This window comes from Cenococcum geophilum (assembly GCF_001692895.1).
Source record: "Cenococcum geophilum 1.58 unplaced genomic scaffold K441scaffold_18, whole genome shotgun sequence".
In the NCBI taxonomy this organism is placed as follows: Eukaryota; Fungi; Ascomycota; class Dothideomycetes; order Gloniales; family Gloniaceae; genus Cenococcum; species Cenococcum geophilum.
In genome coordinates, this window is record NW_027137576.1 from 631,319 (window position 1) to 654,710 (window position 23,392).

General features: G+C 36.7%; 1 protein-coding gene across 1 annotated transcript; it reads right to left on the reverse strand.

The window, feature by feature from the left end:
- Positions 1–900: 900 nt before the first annotated feature.
- Positions 901–2,206, reverse strand: K441DRAFT_557349 (uncharacterized protein; the record flags this gene model as incomplete). Its single annotated transcript, XM_067643374.1, has 3 exons — positions 901–1,976; positions 2,033–2,119; positions 2,176–2,206. The coding sequence occupies 3 exons, from the start codon at positions 2,204–2,206 to the stop codon at positions 901–903; spliced, it is 1,194 nt and encodes a 397-aa protein (XP_067504533.1).
- Between the last annotated feature and the right edge of the window lie 21,186 nt (positions 2,207–23,392).

Consider the following 23,392-nt stretch of genomic DNA (forward strand, 5'->3'; position numbering starts at 1 on the left):
TGGACCCTGGACACTACAAAGAGTTGGCCACAATGGTACGTACGGTGTATGGCGCATGCATTGCAAACCACACTGAATAATACCCTCTAGGAACAATAGCAGAACTGGGAGGGTAGTCCTTATTAACCCTAACCCTCCTCCGCCTCAAACATACCTTGACAATCTCAGCGTTAAGGCTGGCCTTGACCTTCTAGTTAGGGTACCGGACTCGGACGAACACGTCTACCGAAGGCCTATAGGAGATATCCTTCGCTTTATCTTCCCCTTGAGTGAAGGGTATTCTGTCGTCCAGGAGACGGTGTCTGTCAACACCCAGCCCGACTTCTGTATCTTTAAGGGTTCTTGAAGGCCCGGCGGAACCCTATACCAATATGAGTTTATGCTCATGGAATCTAAGAAGGTGGGATTGGCTTGGGGATCTATAGAAGATCATCTCCACGATTATCTTGAAGGAAATGGGAACGACTCCAAGAATTGCTACGGAATGATTCAGATTGGGTTGGATGTGCAATTTTATAAGTGCGAAAACCATAATTTCAGCAGGGTTTGGGGGCGGATGCACCTTATTAACGATGCCAACAACGTTGTAACCTGGGGTCGACATATCAAGAATAACCCCCTGCCGTTCGTTTAGACCAGCAGGTGGGTTGTCAATCGGTGTGACGGATATCGTATAGCAAATATCAGATGATCGTGGGATGGAGATCTTTTGGGTTTTCTATTGGTTTGTAAGGGATATCCATGATTGGTGGAATATGAAACATGTACTGGCCATTCTGCCTGATATATAGAGAGTACGACTCACGATCTATTGATAGTTAATGCAATCGTCAAGCTTCCTACTGTGCGATAGATCGATCGATTAGATCGATATCTCACCATGGGCGTTTCGAGCACGTTTTACTTGTATGCTATACCACTAGGGTGGCCACCGAACCAGATATGCGACTCCACAGGAGTCCAAGGCGTTCTAGACCGACGGCCTTCTTCCCTTTCAATGTTTCGTTTGCCGCACCTCCATGCAAAAGCTGACCCAGCGTCAAGCAGGCAGCCAACCCTGGCGCTCTCAATTGGTCCCGCTGACACCTTGTCAAGGATCGCATCCTGCAGCTCAATAGGGAGCTTGTGAAGAGGAGCCACATGGGCGCTGGTGCTGGTCTGCGTGGCTTGGAGAAGAAGCTCAATGGCTTCGTCAGATGGAGGATGCGTCCCATCAAATAGACGCTTGGGTTCCGTGTATCTTTCGAGCTCGCTGTTCATCCGATACAGGATAAGCTCCCGCACCGAGAGTATGAGGTAAGTGAAACTTTTGTCTGCCGAACCGGGAGTAGACTGGATCTGCTTCGCGAAATCTTTTCGGACCAGCGTGACAGCGTGTGGAGCATGCTGGCATATGACGATGGACGTCCCACCGACCCTGACGATGTGTCCACTTGCAAAATCCCACTCTGGGAGTTTGTCTATCCAGACCAGGAAGCCGCCAGTGCCTTGGCGTGAGAGCGTTGCTTCTTCAACAGTAAAGTCCACGGTGACAATCCTAATAATAGCACAGGCAAGCCTTCGAAATGTAGAGTTATTGTAACGACCATAGAGGACGTGCCTCCACTGGAATGCAAAGTCAGCAAGTATCCTGGAGACAAAAGCCTTGCGCCGCTCTAGGCGCTGCAGGTCGATCTCCTTGCGTCTTATTTTCCAACATGGCGCTGCGTAGACGGACTGTAAGGCGTGTTTGGCGAGTGTCGGCGGTGGTTCATAGGGCTCGAAATCGGAAATGGTTATAGAGCGCTGGCGAATAAGGTTGAGAGGAACCCAAAGGTTGCGATCTTTCTTATCCAATCGCAGAATATCACCATCAATGTCAAAGGTCCAGACTGCTCCAACGTGAGTCCATCGGCGGTCGTTAAAGGGTGTAACGACGTCGTCCTGCTGATGCCAATCTCGGGCAACCCGCGAGTACAAAGCATCAAAGGTGGATTCTATGTCCATGAGTGCCTTTCCGCCGTCCATACCGGGCGATGATGGCACTACGCACCTCTTGCTACGCCCACAAGCTTGCTTGAATACAATTGCAGCATGGCGCCGTCTTCGGCAGAACGATGTGCAGCAAAATAGACGGTCCCTAATATTTCGTGAGAAGCACAGGCCATTTATGGCTGTATTATAATGGCAACGTACCCTGCAAGCTAAGGTTGATATACGCTGCCATGGCGAGCCGTGGACGGAGGCGAAATACTGGAACAGTTGAGCTGGGCGTGGGGGGGGGCGACGACAAATTTAGTGCAGTCGCTCTGCGTACGTCGGTTATCTCACGGCAAGGGCAAACTAAAGGCGCACTCACTAATACTAAAGTATCACTAGTCTCTATCCTAAAAAACGCCACTCCTCCCAACCAATTAGCTATCTACCGACCTTAAGTTTTTTTTTGTTTTTATTTTATTTTTATGTCCGTTGTATTATACTACGTATCTATCTATCGCAGTCACGTGAGGGGATATTTAATTTTTGTATAATTGGGAGGCGTAGGGCTATAAGGTCGCTCTAGGGCTAATTCTTAGCAGTTTTACTAGTTCCTAGCACTTAAATCTGCTAAGGACTTGCCTTAAAGCGGCCAGATATCCCTAACCGCAAGCCTATAGCTGCAAGACTATNTAACTATAGTNGTCGCATTAAGGCTNGCTCTTAGTGGTTTTNCTAGTTCCTAGCACCTACTAAAGAATTGCCTTAAAGCGCTATCTATATATAATGTATACTAAGTATAAGGGATAGCGAGTGGGGAAAGCGAATTAGCCACGTAGTGACTGCGTTTAATATTCGCGAATATTATAAGAGGTCTTAGTATTATGCGTTGCTAAGGTAGATGCTGCTAAGTAATATATAGACGCTAGTATCTATCTATCGCAGTCACGTAAGGGGATATTTAATTTTTGTATAATTGGGAGGCGTAGGGCTATAAGGTCGCTCTAGGGCTAGTTCTTAGTAGTTTTGCTAGTTCCTAGCACTTAAATCTGCTAAGGACTTGCCCTAAAGCGGCCAGATGTTCCTAAGTAAAGCTCCTACGCCCAATAAGACATTACCACATTCTGCCATATTCTGCCAAATTCTGCCACCTTATCGCATTCTGCCAAATTCTGCTATATTGTCGCATTCTGCCAAATTCTGTTATATTATCGCATTCTGCCAAGTTCTACTATATTATCGTATTCTGCTATATTCTACTAACCCTAAGTTATAAGCCAACCAATTAGGATTTTCCATGCCTAGTATAGAAAATCGCTATTAGCTCGCTTACCACTAGCGCCTTAGCGGCCCTCTTAATATCTTAACCTACTATATAGTAATCCTTACGCTAAAAGCGGTACACTACGCTAAAAGTAAAAGTTAAGGCGATGGAGGTTAGTGGTCTTAGTCCTAATATATAGGTAAAAGGCTTCTAATAACCACTGACTTAGCTACTAAATTTGCTAATATAAACACCCTAAATCTTTAGCGAACTAGGCAGCGCCCTAGCGGAAGGAGTGGTTTAAGTAACTACTTAGGTTAATCCCAGCAGCTACTAAACGGAAGGAAAGGATCTTGCGAACCCCTAAAGAGGTAAAGGGTTTACTATTAAGACTAAATAAGGGAGAGTTAAGGGGTTAAGGGTCCCTATTAAATAGCTTTATTATAGCAGCAATTGGGCATAATAGGCCACCTACTACCGTAATGGCAATATTAACGCCCTAGTGTTACTTATCGGCTTTGCTCTATTTAAGGTAGAATGTTATCCTATTAGGCGTAAAGGTAATATTATATTAAGTGGCCTTTTTTACTAGGAAGGTTGTTTGGTTTTTAAGCTCCGCCGTAGTATATATAATCTCACCTATCTATAGAAATCTAGCAAATGCAAGGGTAAATACGGCATTAGTGTTAACATCTAGTAGTAATAGGCCGTATATTACTACTTAGGCTAGAATGTCCCTAGTAATAGGTTACTTGTCCTTTTTTACTAAGGGAGAGATAGTAGCTGCTCTAGTAAGTAATCGGTGTACTATAGGATCCTTAAATGCTGTAATTAAGATACTATAATCCACGTAGCGCAAGCAAATTGCGGAGATATAGGCTCGTAAGGTTTCGGCCTTAAGCCTACCTATTTATAGCTAGGAGGTACCAAACGCGCAGCAGGCAATCTATTTGCCTAGTTTACGCGGCTTAGCTAAGTAGAGGGAGACTCCTTTAAGTGCGTAGTATAACTCCTAGCTGTTAACTGCTAAGGAATAGTTCCTATAGGTTACTGGTATAAGGCCGTTTTAGAGAAGGAGCGCGTAGAGGTTAGATGGCGCGTTAATATTATCTTTAAAGTTTATAGGCGGTTATAAGTAGTCTGTTGGGTTTACGGCACCTATTAAAAACTTATTAGCTTTAGTAGTAATAAATTAAGGGCCCAGTATAGGTAGAACTAATAAATAGCCGCGGCCTGGAATTAAGATAATATATTAGCTAAGCTATTTAAATTACCTAGGATCCACTTCACGGATATTATAATATCGTAAGCTATAGCAGCTAGCATAATCTTACGAAGCAATTTATTTGCTACGCTATAGATAACAGTTTTCTTAATGCCTTAGTAAACCACTATGCTATTAATATAAATAGATAGCGCGCTATACTGCTAGTTAGTAGACTATAGATTAAATGCGTAAATAATAGCATATATCTCTTTTAGATTAATATGGTCTACTTATTAACTGGGCTTAGGTAATATACTAAACGCCTAAGATTAAGGGAGGTTGGCTATATACCACTGCTAGTTATCCTTATATTTAAGTTCCTTAAAAAAGTAAAAGCCGCTAAACCTAAACCGGGTAGAGGCGTTAGTAAAGAGATAAATACGGGTACGCTTAACGTCGTTAAAGAATAATACCCTATTACTCGTAGTAAGTAGGTTAAGCTAGATATATAAGTCACTTCGCAACTTAGTACTAAATCGCCTAGGTTTATACTTATTTGCTAGAGTCTCCGGCTAAGTAGTAATAAAGATCTAAAGGGATTTAAAGTAAGATTAACCGAGTTTAATTACGTGGGCGCACTATATAAGGTAGCCCGTAAGCTACTAGGCTTAAAGAAACGATAATAAGCTATATTAAAGTGCGGTAGTGACTTTTTTAATAGCATATAATTATTTCTATGGTAATAATTGCGTTTATATTTATATAGTATTAATAGTATATTCTAGAACTTTAATAATAGTTCCTACTATATCTTTAGAGCTATTTTAAGGGATACCTAGGGAGTTAGTGATAGAGATATAAGTCTAGGTAACAGCCGCTAAGTTATTTAGGTTAGTAAGGATAAAAATAAAGTTATCTAGGTAGTGTTTTACCTTATAAGGTAGTTATAAATAGAGTATCTAGTATAGGCCTTTCGCGAAGAGGTTAAATATAAGTGGCGCAGTTTAAAGACTAAAGGATAGGTAGTATTCCTAGTAGGTAACACCTTCTTAGGAGAAGCCTATTAATGTTCTTACCCTATAAGATAGGGGGACTATACGGAACGCGTCTTTAATATCTCTTTTAAGCAGTAGATATTTACGACCTATAGAAATAATATAGGCTTAAATAGCGGTAACTATAGTATATACTAGTGCTCTATATTCTTCTAGGATTGCGTTATTAACTAAAGATGCTAGTAGAAAGGAGAGATTATGAATTCGGCGGTATCCTCTATCCGATTTTGGTACTAGGCTAAGAGGTAAAACTATAATAGGCCCTATCACAATTCTAATATATCCTTTTTTAAGGTCTGATATTATCTTCTTAGAGATAAGGTCGGCATTATCCTAAGAGGAGTTATGGTTCCTATAAGATCTTAGAGTAGAGATAGACTCGGCTCTTATCTCATAGCTATAGGTTAGGATACCTACTAAGGTGGCTAGTAGATTACCCGGGTAGTTAGATAGAAGAGAGTGCTACGCTAAGATCCTTAGGGGCGATAGAGAGTGGTAGAGAGCCTTCGCCTCTATAAAGGTAGAGAATAATAGTAATATATTAGGCCTAGGTCCTAGGCGTATAATTAAAGTTGGTGTTATTATTAGGCTAAACCCTACTTTATAAGGTTCGCCTTACTATTTCTAGGCGCAAGCTTTAGATAATATAGTGTAATCTTTACTATACTTTAAGTACTTATGCGGGTATTTACAAGCTATATTATTGCAGCCTCTACTATTAAACCTACGGTAGGTATTAGAGGTATAGGAGGTATCTAACCTAGGTCTCTTTAAGGCGGCAAAGCCGATAGCACTAGATATTATAAGGTATAGCGCTATATATTAGGCTAGTATTTGCCAATTAGCAGGCTCTAGTTAGCTATTAGTTATTATAAAGGTATAATAGTTAAGTGCTAAGTTAAGTATATAACCTACTTAGATATACTAGGTTAATAAGGTATAAATTATATTTATCTAGAAAAGTATACTAGTAATAAGGTCTAGCGGGCATATATAAAGGGTGCCAGTAATAACTACGTAGTTAGTAAAACCTTTAAACTAGACGCCTTTATCTACAAATAGCTTTCTATCTACCTTTACCTTCCTTATAACTAGAGTACTATTCTTAATCTATATCTTGTTGGCGATCTTAATTTAAGCAGTATAGACTTAAAGACGGGCGAGGTTTACTAGATTAAAGGTACCCTTAAAAATATCTATGTAATCCCTTTTTATAACGCTAGGAAGGCGAAGTTTAAGCAACTTTATACTAGGAGGGAGAGGCTTACTAAGGACATTAGCTATAGTAGCTATTATAGTGGCCTATAAGGCCGAAGCGGCTAAGCCTAACTATAATTAAGCTATTTGAGCTAGGTGGTATTTATACTAGTAAGCCTCCTCTACTAGGCGGGCTTTACACTCTTCCTTATACTTTTAAATCTCCCTTTTATCTCGGGCTTGTTCCCTTTACTCTTTAGTAATTTTACGCTCTTTTACGGCAGTGGCGCGTATATTAGCCTCGGACGGCATTATAGAACTAGTAGAGGAGGGTGTAGCGGTTATAGACGATAGTATAGTTAAGGTAGGTTGTCTAGGTAGGTTTACTTATTAGGATTATATATACGTACAAATCTTCCAGTTAGTTATAAGCGGTAATAGCGTTATAAAATAATTCTTAAACGAATGGATGATAAATATATAATAAATATTAATAAGTTTAGTGATATTAAAAGCGAATTAGCCACATAGTAACTGCGTTTGATATTCGCGAATATTATAGGAGGTCTTAGTATTGTACATTGCTAAGGTAGATGCTGCCAAGCAATATATAGACGCTAGTATAATACTACGCATGCAGCCTCTAGGCTATAGCGCTATAGTCCTATATATATAAATCCTTCCTAGGCAGCTTAATATATACTAGTAACTAAGTGGGCACTTTGGCCCGTTTTAAATGCTAGGGAAGTTTTATCCTAGTGTTTTGCTCACTATAGTCTAGTTTATACTAAGAAAATTAAAAGGAAATCCTAGCTCTTTTATCTATTTCTGCCATATTCTACCGTTTCTAGAGTAGAAAAAGCGCTCTAAAAGATAGATTTAGTAACATTTGTATATAAAAACAAAGGGCTCTATATAGTTTGCTAGCTTAAAGACAACTACCAGTTATTCCTATATATAAGGGTTATTTTGGCCCTTACTCGGCTGCATCGCCTAGGGGCTCTTAGGGGTCGCCAAGGCTAGCCTTCGGCTAGCCCTTAGCACCTCCTTATAAGCACCTCGGGCTTACAGCCTCCTTCCTCCCCTATCGGTTTGTCTTAGTATAAGGCTATTGCCTACTCTTTACTATATCGTCCTCTTCTATTAACTCCCTATATAACTTATGCTTGGCTTGCCTACTCCCTACTATATACCTTAGCAATACTGCCTTACATTTAAACCAATCCTATACCTTTATAGGTGGTAGCCTATAGCAAGCTAAGGGCTACGCCCTTAAGCAAAATCGCGATCCTCCATTTTTACCTAGGACGATCGCGTTTACTATAACACAGTAGGTACACCAACAGACGCCTGGAGATCGCATTCGCATAACGGTGTTAGAATACGGATTAGGTACTCTACTTACCTAGGATAATCGCGTATACTGTAGAGCAGCTACACTAGCAGACGTCTAGTAGATCGCATCTATATATTATAGTAGTAGATACGGATTAGGAGATAAGGGAGACGGTAGCTACCTAGCTAAAGGTGCTATCTAAATTGTACGCAATTATCTCTTAACGCGATTGGTATACCCGTATACGATTAATAGTGTAGCGGCATAGCTCTGCCCTAATAGCAACCTAAAGGCGATTTAATTACTATCCAAAGGCTTTCTAGTAGGAGTTAAGGGGGTGTTGTGTATAATAGGGATTGTATACAATTTGCGCTAGCTTATAACACTCTAGGCTTAGTTACCCTAAATATAGCTACCCTAGAGGCTATCTAATTGCTATTTAATGGCTATTTAAAGAACTAACGGCTAGTTTTTAAAGCTATAGCTACTACTATACGCTTCCAGATTAAATATAATTAGAGTTATAGCCTAACCTAGAAAGTTTCCAGCTATTAGCTATAGAGCTACCAAGACTAAACCGCAGGCGGTTATTTTATTAAGCTATGGCTTACCTTAAGAGCTTTAGCTTAGAGATCCTATATAATCTTATAAGCTACTACTTACTTTAAGAGCTACGGCTTAAAGATTATACGCGATCTCTTTATAAGGCTTTAGTCGCTCTAAGAGCTCCAGCTTATATTAAGAGCTATAGCTTACCTAAGAGAATAGTAGCAGCTTAAAGATCCTATATAATTAAGCTAGCTCTAAGTAGAGACTATCTAGCTATTAGCTATAGAGCTATTAAGACTTAATTATAGGTAATTATCTCTAAGACTAATTGTATATAATTAAGTCTTACCCTAATAGACGCTCTTTTCCTACCTAAATTAGACCTTTTTTCCTACTAGGTTTTAGTTATAGGTTAAAGTTTTTATTAAGGCTGCTTAGCTAGTCCTTTTCCCCTATTTCTTTATTTCCCTATATAAGTAAGGCTTCTGCACTACTTACCTTTCTATATATAGAATTAATCTATTAAAATACGGGCTAGGGGCTAGCCTTAACTAAGGGGGGGGCAATATAAGGGTTATTTTAGCCCTTACTTAGCTGTATCGCCTAGGGGCTCTTAGGGGTCGCTAAGGCTAGCTAAAGGCTAGCCCTTAGCACCTCCTTATAAGCACCTTAGGCTTACAGCCTCCTTCCTCCCCTATTAGTTCGTCTTAGTATAAGGCTATTACCTACTCTTTACTATATCGTCCTCTTCTATCGACTCCTTATATAACTTATGCTTGGCTTACCTACTCCCTACTATATATTAGCGACTTAGTTAATTAAGATATAAGTACAGCAAAGGGGTCGCGCAAGCCTGTATAATTGGATTATCTATAAACGAGAATCTAAAGCTAGGGAAAGGAAAGGAGAAGAAGAGTAGCGCTGTTTGGTATTTTATAAGATCTTTACGTCACGTAATCGCAACATGCGGCAATTTGTGGCAATCTGTGGCAACTTGCCGGTGCGAAGTTCTGCCAAGTTCTGCCAGTTCTGCCAGTGCTGTAATAGCCAGTGCCGTAATATTACCCCCCCCCCTCTAAAAAAGCCTGCCCTTAGGCTTTATTGCTAAAAGTCTTAGTAAGAAAATCTAACCAATTAGATAACTTTAACCGCCGGTTAAAGTTCCTAGATATCTTAACACCTTACATAACTAAGAAATTTCTAGGGTATTTTTATCCTTACGTTCTTCTAGTAGCTTATTATCTTTATTATACTAGCATTCTATCTACTCGTCTAGGTACTTTAGCGGTCTAGGTTTATTAGGGTAACGGCTATAGAACTCCTAGAGCTTATAGGGACTACCTATAAAGTTCTATATAGGGTACTAAGTAGGGTCTAGGTTATATCTTTTCCAACTAATATAATACTTTAACGTTCCCTTTATAAGTTTATAGGCTAGTATTTCTTCGATTTTCTATTTATTATCTCTATTAACTTAAATTAGTAGGGGAGGTTTATTCTTTTATCTAGGTAGTAGGTTATTTATAGCTTTTTATAGCTTGTCCGGTAAGAAAATAGGGTGAACTTTAATTAAGTCTGGGAGCTTAACCTTGTACGAGTTGCCTACTTTATTAAGAATTTTATATGGTCCTACTATTTTATAGTCTAGCTTATAGCTAGGCCGTTCTATCTTCTAGTTCTTTATTATAACCTAGACTATATCACCTATAGTAAAGTTAGGCTCGCGCCTATACTTATTTACCTGCTATTTTATTAATTTCTAGGCCTTTTTTAGGTTTATATAGGCTACTTTCTAGGCTTCTTTTAAGCGCTTAGCGTACTGCTAGGCTTCCTTATAAGATAGTTTTTTATATACGGTTTAGGGCCCTTTTAATCTTTCCTAGTTAAAGCTTATATAGGGTAGGTAACCTATTTCTAGTTAAATAGGGGCAAATCTAGTAGAGTTATAGGGTAAGGTTACTTGGGCGTAGTTTATTAAGGGTAATAGTTTAGCCTAGTTATTCTAGAAGTAGTTAATAAAAGGTCGGAGTCTCTAGTCTAAGTATTAATTTATAATCTCCGTTTAATCGTCTATCTAGGGGTGATATACTGTAGAAAGCTTTAGCTTAATACCTAAGATCTAGGTAAACTTATTCTAAAAGGCTAATATAAACTGCGGCCTATAATCGGATATAATAGTGTCTAGTAGTCTGTAAATTTGGTAGATATAGTGGATATATAGTTGGGCTGCCTCTTTAGTATTAATATTCTTATAATAGGGAATTAAGAACGAGCGCTTGCCGAAGCGGTTAACTAGGATTATAACTATATTATATCCGTTACGGTCTAGAGGTAGCTTATAAAAGTCTATTAAGATATATTACTAGGGGCGGTTGGGTATTAGGAGGGGTTTTAATAGTTCTGGGGTCTTATCTTATGGAATTATAGACCTATAGCAGTTATTATAGTTTTATATATAGCGGTTAATATCTATAATTATTCCGGGCCAGTAGTAGCGGTTATTAATAATCCTGCGGGTTATATTTTTTTCTAGGGTGGGCTATAAAGACCTAGGTATATACTTTAGTAATAAGCTAAGTCTATAAGTTCTGTTCCTCTGCTACTACTAGCCGTTTATAGTACTTAAGTAGTCCACTTTTAAGGGACTATAGGCTAGAAACGTTCTTTGCCTTTTTATAGTACTCCTATAGAGAAGGGGCCGTATAGTTTACCTATAGTAGTTTATTAATAAGGTCTAGTTCTATAGAGTTAATAGGGTATATCTTGGCATCTAAAGAGTCTATATTTAGTTCTGCCCGTATTTAGGAGTTAAGGTGCTCTAGTTATAGTAGCGCTTAGGTCTGTAATAAGATCTTTACGGCTATCTAGTTATTTATATCCTATTTACGCCTTATAAGAGCGTTTGCACGGTTAATGGCGCTTAGCCTATATATAATTAGGAAGTTAAACTAAGATAGGGTATCCGCCTAGCGCGCCTATTAGGCTATAAGGGCCTTTATTATTATAAAATATTTTAAGGCCTTATAATTGGAAACTATCTAGATAGACTTAGGGGTGCCTTCTAGTTAGGCTCGCTAGTGCTAAAAGCTAGAGATAATAGCTAGTATTTCTTTGTTATAAATTGGGTAGTTTAGCTTAGCATCTATTATAGTCTTTAAGTAGTAAGTAATAGGGTGCCATTTTCCGTTTGTCTACTTTTAGGAGTAGACGCTAGCTATAACACTATCTAAGGTATTGGTTTCTAGCATTAAGGGCCGTTCTAGGTCAAAGTAGGTAAGTAAGGGAGCAGAGACTAGTTGTTTCTTAAGCTTATTAAAGGCCTGCCTATATGCGGTGTTAAAGTAAAAGAGCCGGTCCTTATAGGTAAGTAGGCTTAATAGCTAGGTAATCCTGCTATAGTTCTTAATAAAGCGTTGGTAGAAGTTATAGAACCCTAAGAATAACTGCACCCCCTTTATAGTCCTTAGGGGTACCTATTAGTTAATTATAGCCGTCTTTTCTGGGTCTGCTTTAATCCCGTTTATACTAATAATAAACCCTAAGTACTTTATACGCTTAACACTAAATTCTAACTTCTTAATATTGGCTTAAAGGCCAGCTTCCTACAGCCGTTGTAGGACTTTATAGATATGCTCTTTATATTCTAGTTCGTTTTTAAAGTAGATTATAATATTATCTAGGTATACTGTATAGAAGTCATCGAGGTAGTTAAATAGTACGTCATTTATATATTGTTGGTATGTGGCCAGTCCGTTAGTTAGTCTAAAAGGCAGTACTTTATATTTATACGTTCCGTAACGGGTTTAAAACGTAGTAAGGTCTTTTAATTTAGGGTCTATCCTAATTTGGTAAAAAGCCTAGCGGATATTAAGCTTTATAAAGATCTTAGCTTTACTTATTTAGGCTAAAGTCTTATTAAGTAAAGGCAGTGGGTAGCGGTCTTTAAGGGTTAAATTATTAAGCTTATGGTAGTCGATATAGAAATAAAATCCTCTATTTAGCTTTTTAGTAAAGAGAATAGGTAAGTTAAAAGGGGCTTAACTAGGCTTAATAAAGCCCTTATCTAGGTTATTAATAAGATACTGCTTTATAGCCTATAATTCGGCAATAGATTGCTATTAGAGGGGGCTATAGCTAAGGGTAACCACCTTATCCGGCTTAATTTTAATTTTATAGTTATATAGTCGGTAAGGCGGGAGTATATTAGACACTGCTTTAGAGAAGGTATCTTTAAATTTTTAGTATTAACGGGGCAGTTTCTATTCTACTAGCTCCTTATCTATAAGCTTATCTTTCTCTTAGGCTAGGGCTTCTTTCTCTTTAATTATTTAATTAATTTCGTATAAGCTAGTTATAAAGGTAACGGTATTAGGCTAAACTAGGTTTTAGTAGAATCCTATAGCGCTAATATAGTAGATATTAACTGGCGGGAGGTCTATAGGTTTCTTTATAGATGTTTATTGGGCCGTATTTTGCGGTATAGAGTTTATAGTCTTCCTTAGCTTACGTTTTATTTTCCGCAAGTTATCCTTTTAGTCTATTAGTTTGGTATATTATTTAATATCCCTAGCCTTTTTTTATGGCTGTGTAGGGCCTAAGTTCTCTATTAAGGACTTAGCTAAGCTACTACCGACTTCCTAAGTCTTTGGTGCGGGTTGTATAATATAGGTAGTTTAGGGGCGGCGTAGTATACGGATCCGTTACGGATTAAGCTATATATCCTTCTTAAAGCCTAGTCCCTACGCGTTGCATTGGCCTAGTAAATAGTGTTTATCTACGGCCGTATAAGGTTTTCTATTATAATACTAATCTCTTTTATAAAGGAAGGCGTTAGGGGTATAGTTTTAGGCTAGATAAGCTGCCTATTCTATATATTAAGCTATAAGCCTAAATAGGCTAGCTATTTTCTCCTTAAAATTATATTATAGCTTCTAAGGTCCGTAATAAGGAAGGGGATATTATACTACCTTTGTCTGTTAACGCGGAGGTAGATCCGCAAGATAGTTATAATAGGTAGTTCTATCCGTCCGTTATAACCGCAAATAGGAACTAGTTTAGGCAGTTCTTTAAGGGGTGCATTTAAAAAGTTAGCCAGTTTTACAGCACACTTTATATTAATTAAGGTAAAGGCATTTGCTCCTAAGTTAGCTAAAGTAGAGGTTAAAACTTAATATTTATTGCGAAATAAAGTATAAGGGATAGTGCAGCTTTTTCTACTAATTAGCTGATCTAGATTAATATGTAACATATTAATCCCTTTTAACCCTAAAGAGGAGTCTTCCTCTAGGGTTCCTTTTTTTCTAGCTCCGTACTATCCTCCTAAATTAATAGGACCTTATTTATCTTTACCTTTATTAGGCAGTTCCTTATAGGATAGCCTATTTAACCGCATAAGAAGTAAGCTTTTTAATCGCTAAGGGCTTATATATGGGGGTTACTATATATAGGCTAGGTGTATACCGGGCCTATAATAGGGGTAGCTGCGCAGCTAGCTGCTAGGTTAACTATAGGAGTTGCCAATTATGCCGGGGCACTATAGGCCGTAGCCGTATTTTGCGGTATAGAGTTTATAGTCTTCCTTAGCTTACGTTTTATTTTCCGCAAGTTATCCTTTTAGTCTATTAGTTTGGTATATTATTTAATATCCCTAGCCTTTTTTTATGGCTGTGTAGGGCCTAAGTTCTCTATTAAGGACTTAGCTAAGCTACTACCGACTTCCTAAGTCTTTGGTGCGGGTTGTATAATATAGGTAGTTTAGGGGCGGCGTAGTATACGGATCCGTTACGGATTAAGCTATATATCCTTCTTAAAGCCTAGTCCCTACGCGTTGCATTGGCCTAGTAAATAGTGTTTATCTACGGCCGTATAAGGTTTTCTATTATAATACTAATCTCTTTTATAAAGGAAGGCGTTAGGGGTATAGTTTTAGGCTAGATAAGCTGCCTATTCTATATATTAAGCTATAAGCCTAAATAGGCTAGCTATTTTCTCCTTAAAATTATATTATAGCTTCTAAGGTCCGTAATAAGGAAGGGGATATTATACTACCTTTGTCTGTTAACGCGGAGGTAGATCCGCAAGATAGTTATAATAGGTAGTTCTATCCGTCCGTTATAACCGCAAATAGGAACTAGTTTAGGCAGTTCTTTAAGGGGTGCATTTAAAAAGTTAGCCAGTTTTACAGCACACTTTATATTAATTAAGGTAAAGGCATTTGCTCCTAAGTTAGCTAAAGTAGAGGTTAAAACTTAATATTTATTGCGAAATAAAGTATAAGGGATAGTGCAGCTTTTTCTACTAATTAGCTGATCTAGATTAATATGTAACATATTAATCCCTTTTAACCCTAAAGAGGAGTCTTCCTCTAGGGTTCCTTTTTTTCTAGCTCCGTACTATCCTCCTAAATTAATAGGACCTTATTTATCTTTACCTTTATTAGGCAGTTCCTTATAGGATAGCCTATTTAACCGCATAAGAAGTAAGCTTTTTAATCGCTAAGGGCTTATATATGGGGGTTACTATATATAGGCTAGGTGTATACCGGGCCTATAATAGGGGTAGCTGCGCAGCTAGCTGCTAGGTTAACTATAGGAGTTGCCAATTATGCCGGGGCACTATAGGCCGTATTTGCTGTACTTATGGCTTAGTTTATAAGGTTTCTAGTTTTTAGCCGGTTAGCGCGTGCCTTAATTTAATAGAGGCCTTAGTTAATAGTTAGGCAATAGTCCATAAGTTCCTTTAACGTCTATACTATAGTATAAGCTAGCAATACGTCCTGCTATAGGTCTAGGGTAAGCTTATTAAAGAGGTCTAGTAGTAGGTCTTCCTAGGGGATCTAGGCCTATCCTACTAGGTATAGAAAGCGGGTTTAGAAGGCTAAAAAGGTCTCCGTTGTTTTTATATTTAGGCTTTTATAGCTAAGGCGGGCGTTTTATACTTTAAAAGGGTCTTTATAAATAGAAGATAAGTATTTAATTATTTCTTTTTTAGAGATAAAGGGGTCTGCTAAGTCTTTAGTGTATTATAGGCGTAAATATATCTAGGCGTCTCCGCTAGTACGGCCAAAAATATAGGTTATTCTAGCTTAGGCGTTAGGGAAGTGGTCTATATTAACTTTAAGCTTATCCTGTAATTAAAGCTTCTAATTATTAAATATAGGGTTGGTTCCGTCTATAAGTAGTAGGGGATCCGTAACCTTTACCGACCGCTTCGGTGCTATATAGGCCTTAGTAGATCTACTAAGGCGCTAGAATAGGGCCTAAAGGACTATAGTAAGTCTTTAGTTATCTAATAATGACTTATTATTAGATATAGGGGTATCTTTAGCTTTAAGCAGCTCTTATAGTCGTTTAATTTCGGTATTAGCAGCCGTAAGCTCCGTCTAGGGGGTTAAAATATTAATTGTTTCTTTATCTAAAGTATTTAAGGGTCCTATAGCTGCTTTACCTACTACTATAGTTTATAGCATAGTGGTAGGGGTGTTAGGTAATTCTAGGTAATTTCTTTAGGGGTTCTAGTCTATATATATCTTATAGGTCCTTTCCTTAGGGTTTTATTCTTTTCTTTTAAGTCCTATCCTTATAGTTCTAGTAATGTCCTTAGGGTTCTATTCTATGTTCTTATAGATATATTTAAGTTCCTTCTTAGGAAGAAAGAGTAGAGTAAGCTTTAGATAATATTAGCGACTTAGTTAATTAAGATATAAGCACGGTAAAGGGGTCGCGTAAGCCTATACAATTAGATTATCTATAAACGAGAATCTAAAGCTAGGGAAAGGAAAGGAGAAGAAGAGTAGCGCCATTTGGTGTTTTATAAGATCTTTATATTATATAATCGCAATATATAGCAATCTGTGGCAATCTGTGGCAACTTACTAGTGCGAAGTTCTGCTAAGTTCTGCCAGTTCTGCTAGTGCCGTAATAGCCAGTACCGTAACACTATATACCCTAGCAATACTACCTTATACTATATAACTTTTTTTAGTAATATAACCTATTCTTCTCCTTGCTTAAGAGTAGGTAGGGAATTAGTAATTAATAGCTACTCTCCCTATAAGTAGGCTATTAATCCTAGTTTTATATTTTAGGAAATAGGTATTTTATAAGGGCGAACCTTGCTATATAAAACCCACCCTAGTAGGAAAAATTTTCACAAGGTTGTCTTATATGGGGTATAAATACCAATTCCCCTATATACCTTATATTTAATATACTAATAGTAATATAGGCCGGCCCCCTTCCCCTATCCCCTATAGCTACCCTAGTAGTGCATTGTTTGCGGTACGCCTGCGGCCCTCTATAGTTTAATTACCTATAGCGCGATAGCCGTAGACCGGTTATAGTAGAGGTCGTCTATAGTACAATAGCTATAGACTAGTTATAGGAGGTCGTCTGCTCTATAGCAGACTAGTTATAGAGAAGGTCGTCCGCCCTACGGCAGACTGGTTATAGAGGAGGTTGTCTACCCTACGGCAGACTGGTTGTAGAGGAGGTCGTCCGCCCTGCGGCAGACTAGTTATAGAGGAGGTCGTCCGCCCTGCGGCAGACTAGTTATAAAGGAGGTCGTCTGCCCTGCGGCAGACTGGTTATAGAGGAGGTCGTCTACTCTATGGCAGACTAGTTGTAGAGGAGGTCGTCTGCTCTATAGCAGACTGGTTATAGAGGAGGTCGTCTGCTCTATAGCAGACTAGTTATAGAGGAGGTCGTCTGCTTAATGGCAGACTAGTTGTAGTAGAGGTCGTCTACTCTATAGCAGACCGGTTGTAGTGAAATCGTTGGTTGTGGTGGCTAGCGTCGTGGTGACGTGTCTTTAGGGGGTATACAACCGGCGGCGCCCTTGCGACGACGGACGGAGGAGCAAAGGGGAGGCGATGGACGACCTTAAGTTTGCCCTGCCGTCTAAGGGCCTATAATACAGAACTCTATAGCGCTTAACTTTAATCTAAGCAATTTTATATAAGAGATACTTCCTTCTATATATTTAACTTTCTAATAATATCTTTTTAACCTAATAAGCTAACGAGTCGAGTTAGACCAATCTTCTCTATAATTAATTACTTTTTTATAATAGGAACTGTTACGGAGTAAGTATAAGTGACGATAATATATAGCAAAGTAGATATTATTAAGCTATGTATATAAACTATATAATGAGATTAAGACGTTACGTAAGGAAAGAAGGTAGGAAACGGGAAGAAAGGGTATATATTATTAACTTGGTTGCTTAGTTAATATATACACGGAGCAGAATAGGATTTAGGTCGTAGTCTTAGTAGAACTTAGCAGAATTTGGTAGAACTTGGCGGAATATAGCAGAATATAGCAGATTGCCGTTAGGCTGCCATAGGTCGCGGTAAATTGCGGTCTTATAGTTAATAGAAATAGGTAGGCGTGTATAAGGTGTTACGGAGGTGTTCTATAATAGTACCTCCCTTTTAAATTTAAGCTTCTATAAGATGGGGCTATAGTAGTTTTAGGTAGAGTTTATAAAAGTCTTTTATAGCTTATATAAGTTTTATAGAGTTAATAGGTTCCTATAAGGGCTTAATAAAGCCTTTCTATTTTATAAGATATATATATTAGCGTTTCCGTTTATTATACTTAATATTATTAATTCTTTTAATAAAGGACTTATTCTTACTATCTATTTTAATTAGTAGGGGAGGGTTCTATATCTATTTAGGTAAGGTATTTAATACGGGGGTAGTAGGGTAGAGGACTAACGTATAAAATATAGGGTGGGTTTTAATTGTATTAGGGAGCTTTAATTAGTAGAAGTAAGAGGAGACGACCTTCTTAACTTTATAAGGGCCAGCGTTCTTCTAATTAAGTTTCTTAGTAGGTTATTTTATGTTTAGATTTTTTATATCTAGCTAAATAAAGTTACTAATTTAATAGGCTAGTGCTAGGGTTTATTTCTTATTTACTGCGGCTTTATAAACAGATTAGACCTATATTATTTTATTAGTAAGGAACTATTATAGTTCCTTTATCTTTTTTATAAATTTATTTGCTTCTATAACTTATAAGGCGTAATAAGTAGGGTAAGGAATACTACTAAAAGGTTTAAACCCTATTTATAGATACTAGCCGTAGTTGGCTAGGAATAGGGAGACCTTTATAGTTTTTAAGACGGAGTTATTTATAGTAAACTTAGTAAATATAAGCTAGTTAATTTAGTTATCTTATAAATATAACGTGTATATTTAAATATACTATTCTATTATAGCATTTATATATTTTATTTAACCGTCTGTTTCTAAGTAGTATGCTATAAATAGTAGTGCTTTAATGCAAAGCTAGGTAGTTAGTTTTCTTTAAAATATAGAGATAATCGTTTTAAGAAGTTTATAGAGTTTTTATACGTAATCTAGGAATAGTTAGGTAATAGTAGGTGTTAATATATTAGGGCAGGCGATTAGGTATCTTATCTTAGATAGTTAATCTATAACTACTATAATATTTATACAGCCTTTACTTATAGGGAGGTTAATAACAAAGTTAATTAAGATATCTTTCTATCTTTAGTCCGGAATAGGTAGTAGCTTTAGTAGACTATTATACATCTTATATAAAGCTTTAGCTTGTCGGTAGATATATAGCTAGAGATATACCTTTATATTATATTATATATATTTAGCCAGTAATACTCCTATTAAAGTAGCTCTAGGGTTTTTCTTTAGCCTAGGTGGCAGGCTACTAGTAGGTTATATACGTAATTAAGGAGCTTAAGCTTAAGTTTATTATAATTAGGGATGACTAAACAGTTTTAATAGTATAGGCGGTTTCCTATAAGAGGCCAGTTTAACCAGAACGTATAATTATTTAATTAATAGTATAGAATAAGAGTTATAGGTAAGTAGAAGATAAGTTAAGGTAGAACAATCCTTATAAATAAAGGATAAATGCTTTTTAACCTCTTCTATTTAGAGACTAATTGCTAGTTCTTCTCTAGAGGGGAACTAGCTTCCTATATATTCCTTTTAAAACGCTAGTAAAACCTTTTGCCCCTAACCTACCTAACTATATCTTCTAGAATATAGATAGGATATAGATAAAACCTCCTACCGTCTTATCGGATATGTACCTCCTAGGGGGTTCCGTTATAATTGCCTCCCCTTTTAAGGTCTTAGTTCTCTAAAACTTCGCCTCTACTAAGCTTTTATAGAGTTCCGGCTAAAACTACTAGGGAAACCCTTAGTAGAAAGGTACTCTATAATGCGGCTTATTATTAGCTCTTTACTAGCGTAGAGTTTTACTTTATCTTTTATTTCTCTACTTTTCTCCTACCCTAGCTCCTTATAGTGCTTTCGTAATAGGATTTCGATAATAGTAATAAAAATTTAGTGGGATTTACCTCTTTAATTTTAGGAATTTGTTATAAATAGATCTAGAGGTTATCCGGTGCGATGCGTTAACTAACTATTATTGCAACCGACTACCGAGGCTCGCATCACGTCGTGACTCACCACCTCGTATGTCTCACTACCTATGTCTCACTACCTGTTTCCATTACCTATTGCCGACTGTAAGCGCAGTCTTCTTGTCACCATTTCATGTATATATACCACTTGATTTCCATAGATTTACAATCAAGTTACTCGTTCAATTCCCAGACACTGCAAAGCTTACAATTATCCCTATTTACCTAAAATAGGTTTTAATAATAACGTCTTTTATTTTAATTTCTTTCTGTTTATAAGTTATCGTTTCTTACTTATCCTTCCATTAATAGCACCATTTATCTCGTTCTTAAACTGGCTATTTTTATTATATTTCGCCTTTTAGCTTCTATATCTTTAGCTACACTTCTATTACTACCTTATTATCTTTTCTTAACGCGTTTATAAGTAATAGGATCCCCACTTTATCTCTTATAACAATGCTAACTTCTTAGAATATTCTCTTATAATGGCTTATAGTCCTTCTACACGTCCCCAAACCGGCAGTAGTATTATTCCTCTTCCGGTAATGCCCTAGATAGCGTCTATTACTCCTATAGCAGTTTCCCTAAAATACTATTATTGCTGCGTTTATGCTCTTACGTAGGATCCTTCCTACGTCTATAAGATGCCTCGCTTTAGCAAAAATAAATCTAAATACTCCTATTGCCGCAGCAAGAGAAAGACCTATGTCCTAGTATTTCCTATTCCGTCTTATTTTAAATTTCGCTAATTATACTAGATCCCCGCTATTTATGTATATAAGACTTATAGGCTCTAACACGCTATCTAAGATTTCCGCTAATATTTTAATAGTAACAGGCGGGGATAGAAGGTATCTTCCCTCGCTCGCAGACTCTTTAATTTAATAAGGGTTTCTACTATTATAGAGATGTAATAATCTCAGATATATAGTATCTAGGAGTGTATATACAAACAGCTTATCCTTATTAATAATAACATTTGTACTTTTACGCGGGCTACTTTAGCCAGGTAAGTTTCTCTAGTAACTTACTTAGGAATTATACTAACTCCTTTAGCTAACGTCTCTTTAATCCCTATTTAGACGCTAATTTAGAACCTAGTAATACTAAGGATAGTAATAAAGGTTAAGATAAACGTTCTTCTTGCTAGTCTCCTGCCTATACTAGTCCTTTTAGTACCTATTATTCTAAGAAGAATATTAGTAGAAGTGTTAATACTTCTAGGGATAGAGGAGCTAATAATACTATTAATAATAATATTAAGATAAAAGAGGAAGCTTCTATTACTATTACTAGTATTTAAGTTATTACCTAGCTCTTTCCTTCTTCTTATAGAATAGCTTTATATAGTGCTTCTTAGGTACCTCTAAGATGCCCTATTATTAGGAATTAACTTTATACTTTAGGGATGCCTTTATTCTAAGCTTCGGTAATAATTTTTATAAAGGCAGTGCACTACTATAATCCCTATATATAATAAACGGGTAGTATTCCTATAGGTATTTTATAATTTTTTATAATTTTTAATTCTTTATAGGCTATCCTTTTGTTCCTCTTTATATTATTAACTTTACTATATATCTTTAGTGCCAGACTAGATGCTCTCCTTTTATCCCTAGGGGGTCCTTCTAAACCCCTAAGGCCTTTTCTTATATTGCTACTGCTTATTCTTAAATAGCGTCTTCTTTAGACAGTATCCCTAGTAGTTCTCCTATAGATTTTATAGGCTTCCCCTTATAGGGTTTTAGAATCCCTATTATAATAGCAAAACGTTTTTATTCTTAATGCCTATACTTAACCTTATAGTTTTAATTTACGGGGTCTTCCCTATTATCTTATCTGTGGAATATCTAGAACTATTACTAAATCTTTACCTTTAGTCCTTAGGAAGGTTTTAATTACCATATTACATCCTAGCTAAAGGTGCTCTTTAGGTTCCTAACTATTATATACCTAAGAGTATCCTTCCTAGTAAACTAAAAATTTATACTTCTTTTAGCGCTATCTTTAGTCTAGAATATCTTCTACATTCTATTTTAGTTCCCTATTAATTTTACTAGGTAGTAGCGGTTCCGCACTATTTCTTCTCTAATATAGCTCTAGTAAGGAAATATAAAATGTGGGATATATTAGGTATAATTTTAGTAATTCTAATTTATAGGCTTAATTTCCTTTAGTTTTCCTAACTATCTTAAAGGGTTCGAGCCACTAGTAATCCAGCTTCTTCTTAATACGTTTTATTTAGATATTTTTTATAAATAGTAAAACTTCGTCTTCTATCTTAAATTCTTTTAGTATATATTTTTTATTATAATACCTTTTTTGCACAGCCTGGGCGTCTAGTAAATACTTTTTAAGTTCTTCTCTACGAATTCTTATTTGATTAATTCTCTTAGACGCTGCTAATGCCTCCCTTTTAGAAACGATGTTCTTAACGTTTTAGGGGTTATTTACTTTTACCTCAAACAATGCTTTATAAGGGGTTATTTATATACTACTATAGATGCTTATATTATATATATATTACGTTAGAGCCAACCACAATATCTAATTATCCTGTTAATAATTAATATAGTAGCGGAGGTAGTGTTCTAATAACGTATTTAGACGCTTTATTAGCCCATTTATTTGCGGGTAAAAGGCGGTGCTTATCCTTTGCCGTATTTTTAATAAGAGATAAAATAAAGACTAGAATGCGCTATTAAATATAATACCTCTATTAGATATAATTCCCCTTAGCGTACTAAATAAAAGCTACCGTTCTAAAAACAGGTCTACTAGCTCTGCTACTGTAATCATTATTATAATAGTAAAATACCCTAAGAACTTTATATATCTATTAACGATTATTAAAATAGCGTTAGCAACCTCTTCCGTTCTTATTTTAGTAGGGGGTAAGCCTATTATAAAATTTATTATTAATTTTAATATAGGTCTCTACGGAATAGGAAGCACTAATAACTCGCTATATAGGCGATATCTGGATATCTATACCCTTTAGCACGTATTATATCTTAATATATAGTCCTTAACCTCTTTAGATATTCTATTTTAAAAGTATTTCCTTTAAACGGCTTTAAGGGTTCTATTAGCACCATAGTAACCCCTAAGAGGGTTATTATAGAAAACCTTTAGAATTTTATCTTAAACCGCTTAGTCCTTTAGGATATATATAGCACCCTTAAAGCGTAATAGACCCTTTTAGTCTTGCTACTATAGCTTCTTAGTAACTCTAGCTAAGTTAGTCTCTACTATATCTTTTTACCTCTCCCTAGAAATAAAGGCGTCCCTCTATTACGCTTAAAGAAGAAAATCTAAAAAGGTTTTATATAAATCGCTTACTTCTATTTTACCTGCTACTATTATAGATATAAGGCGTAGTATAAGATGTTTTAAACCATTAG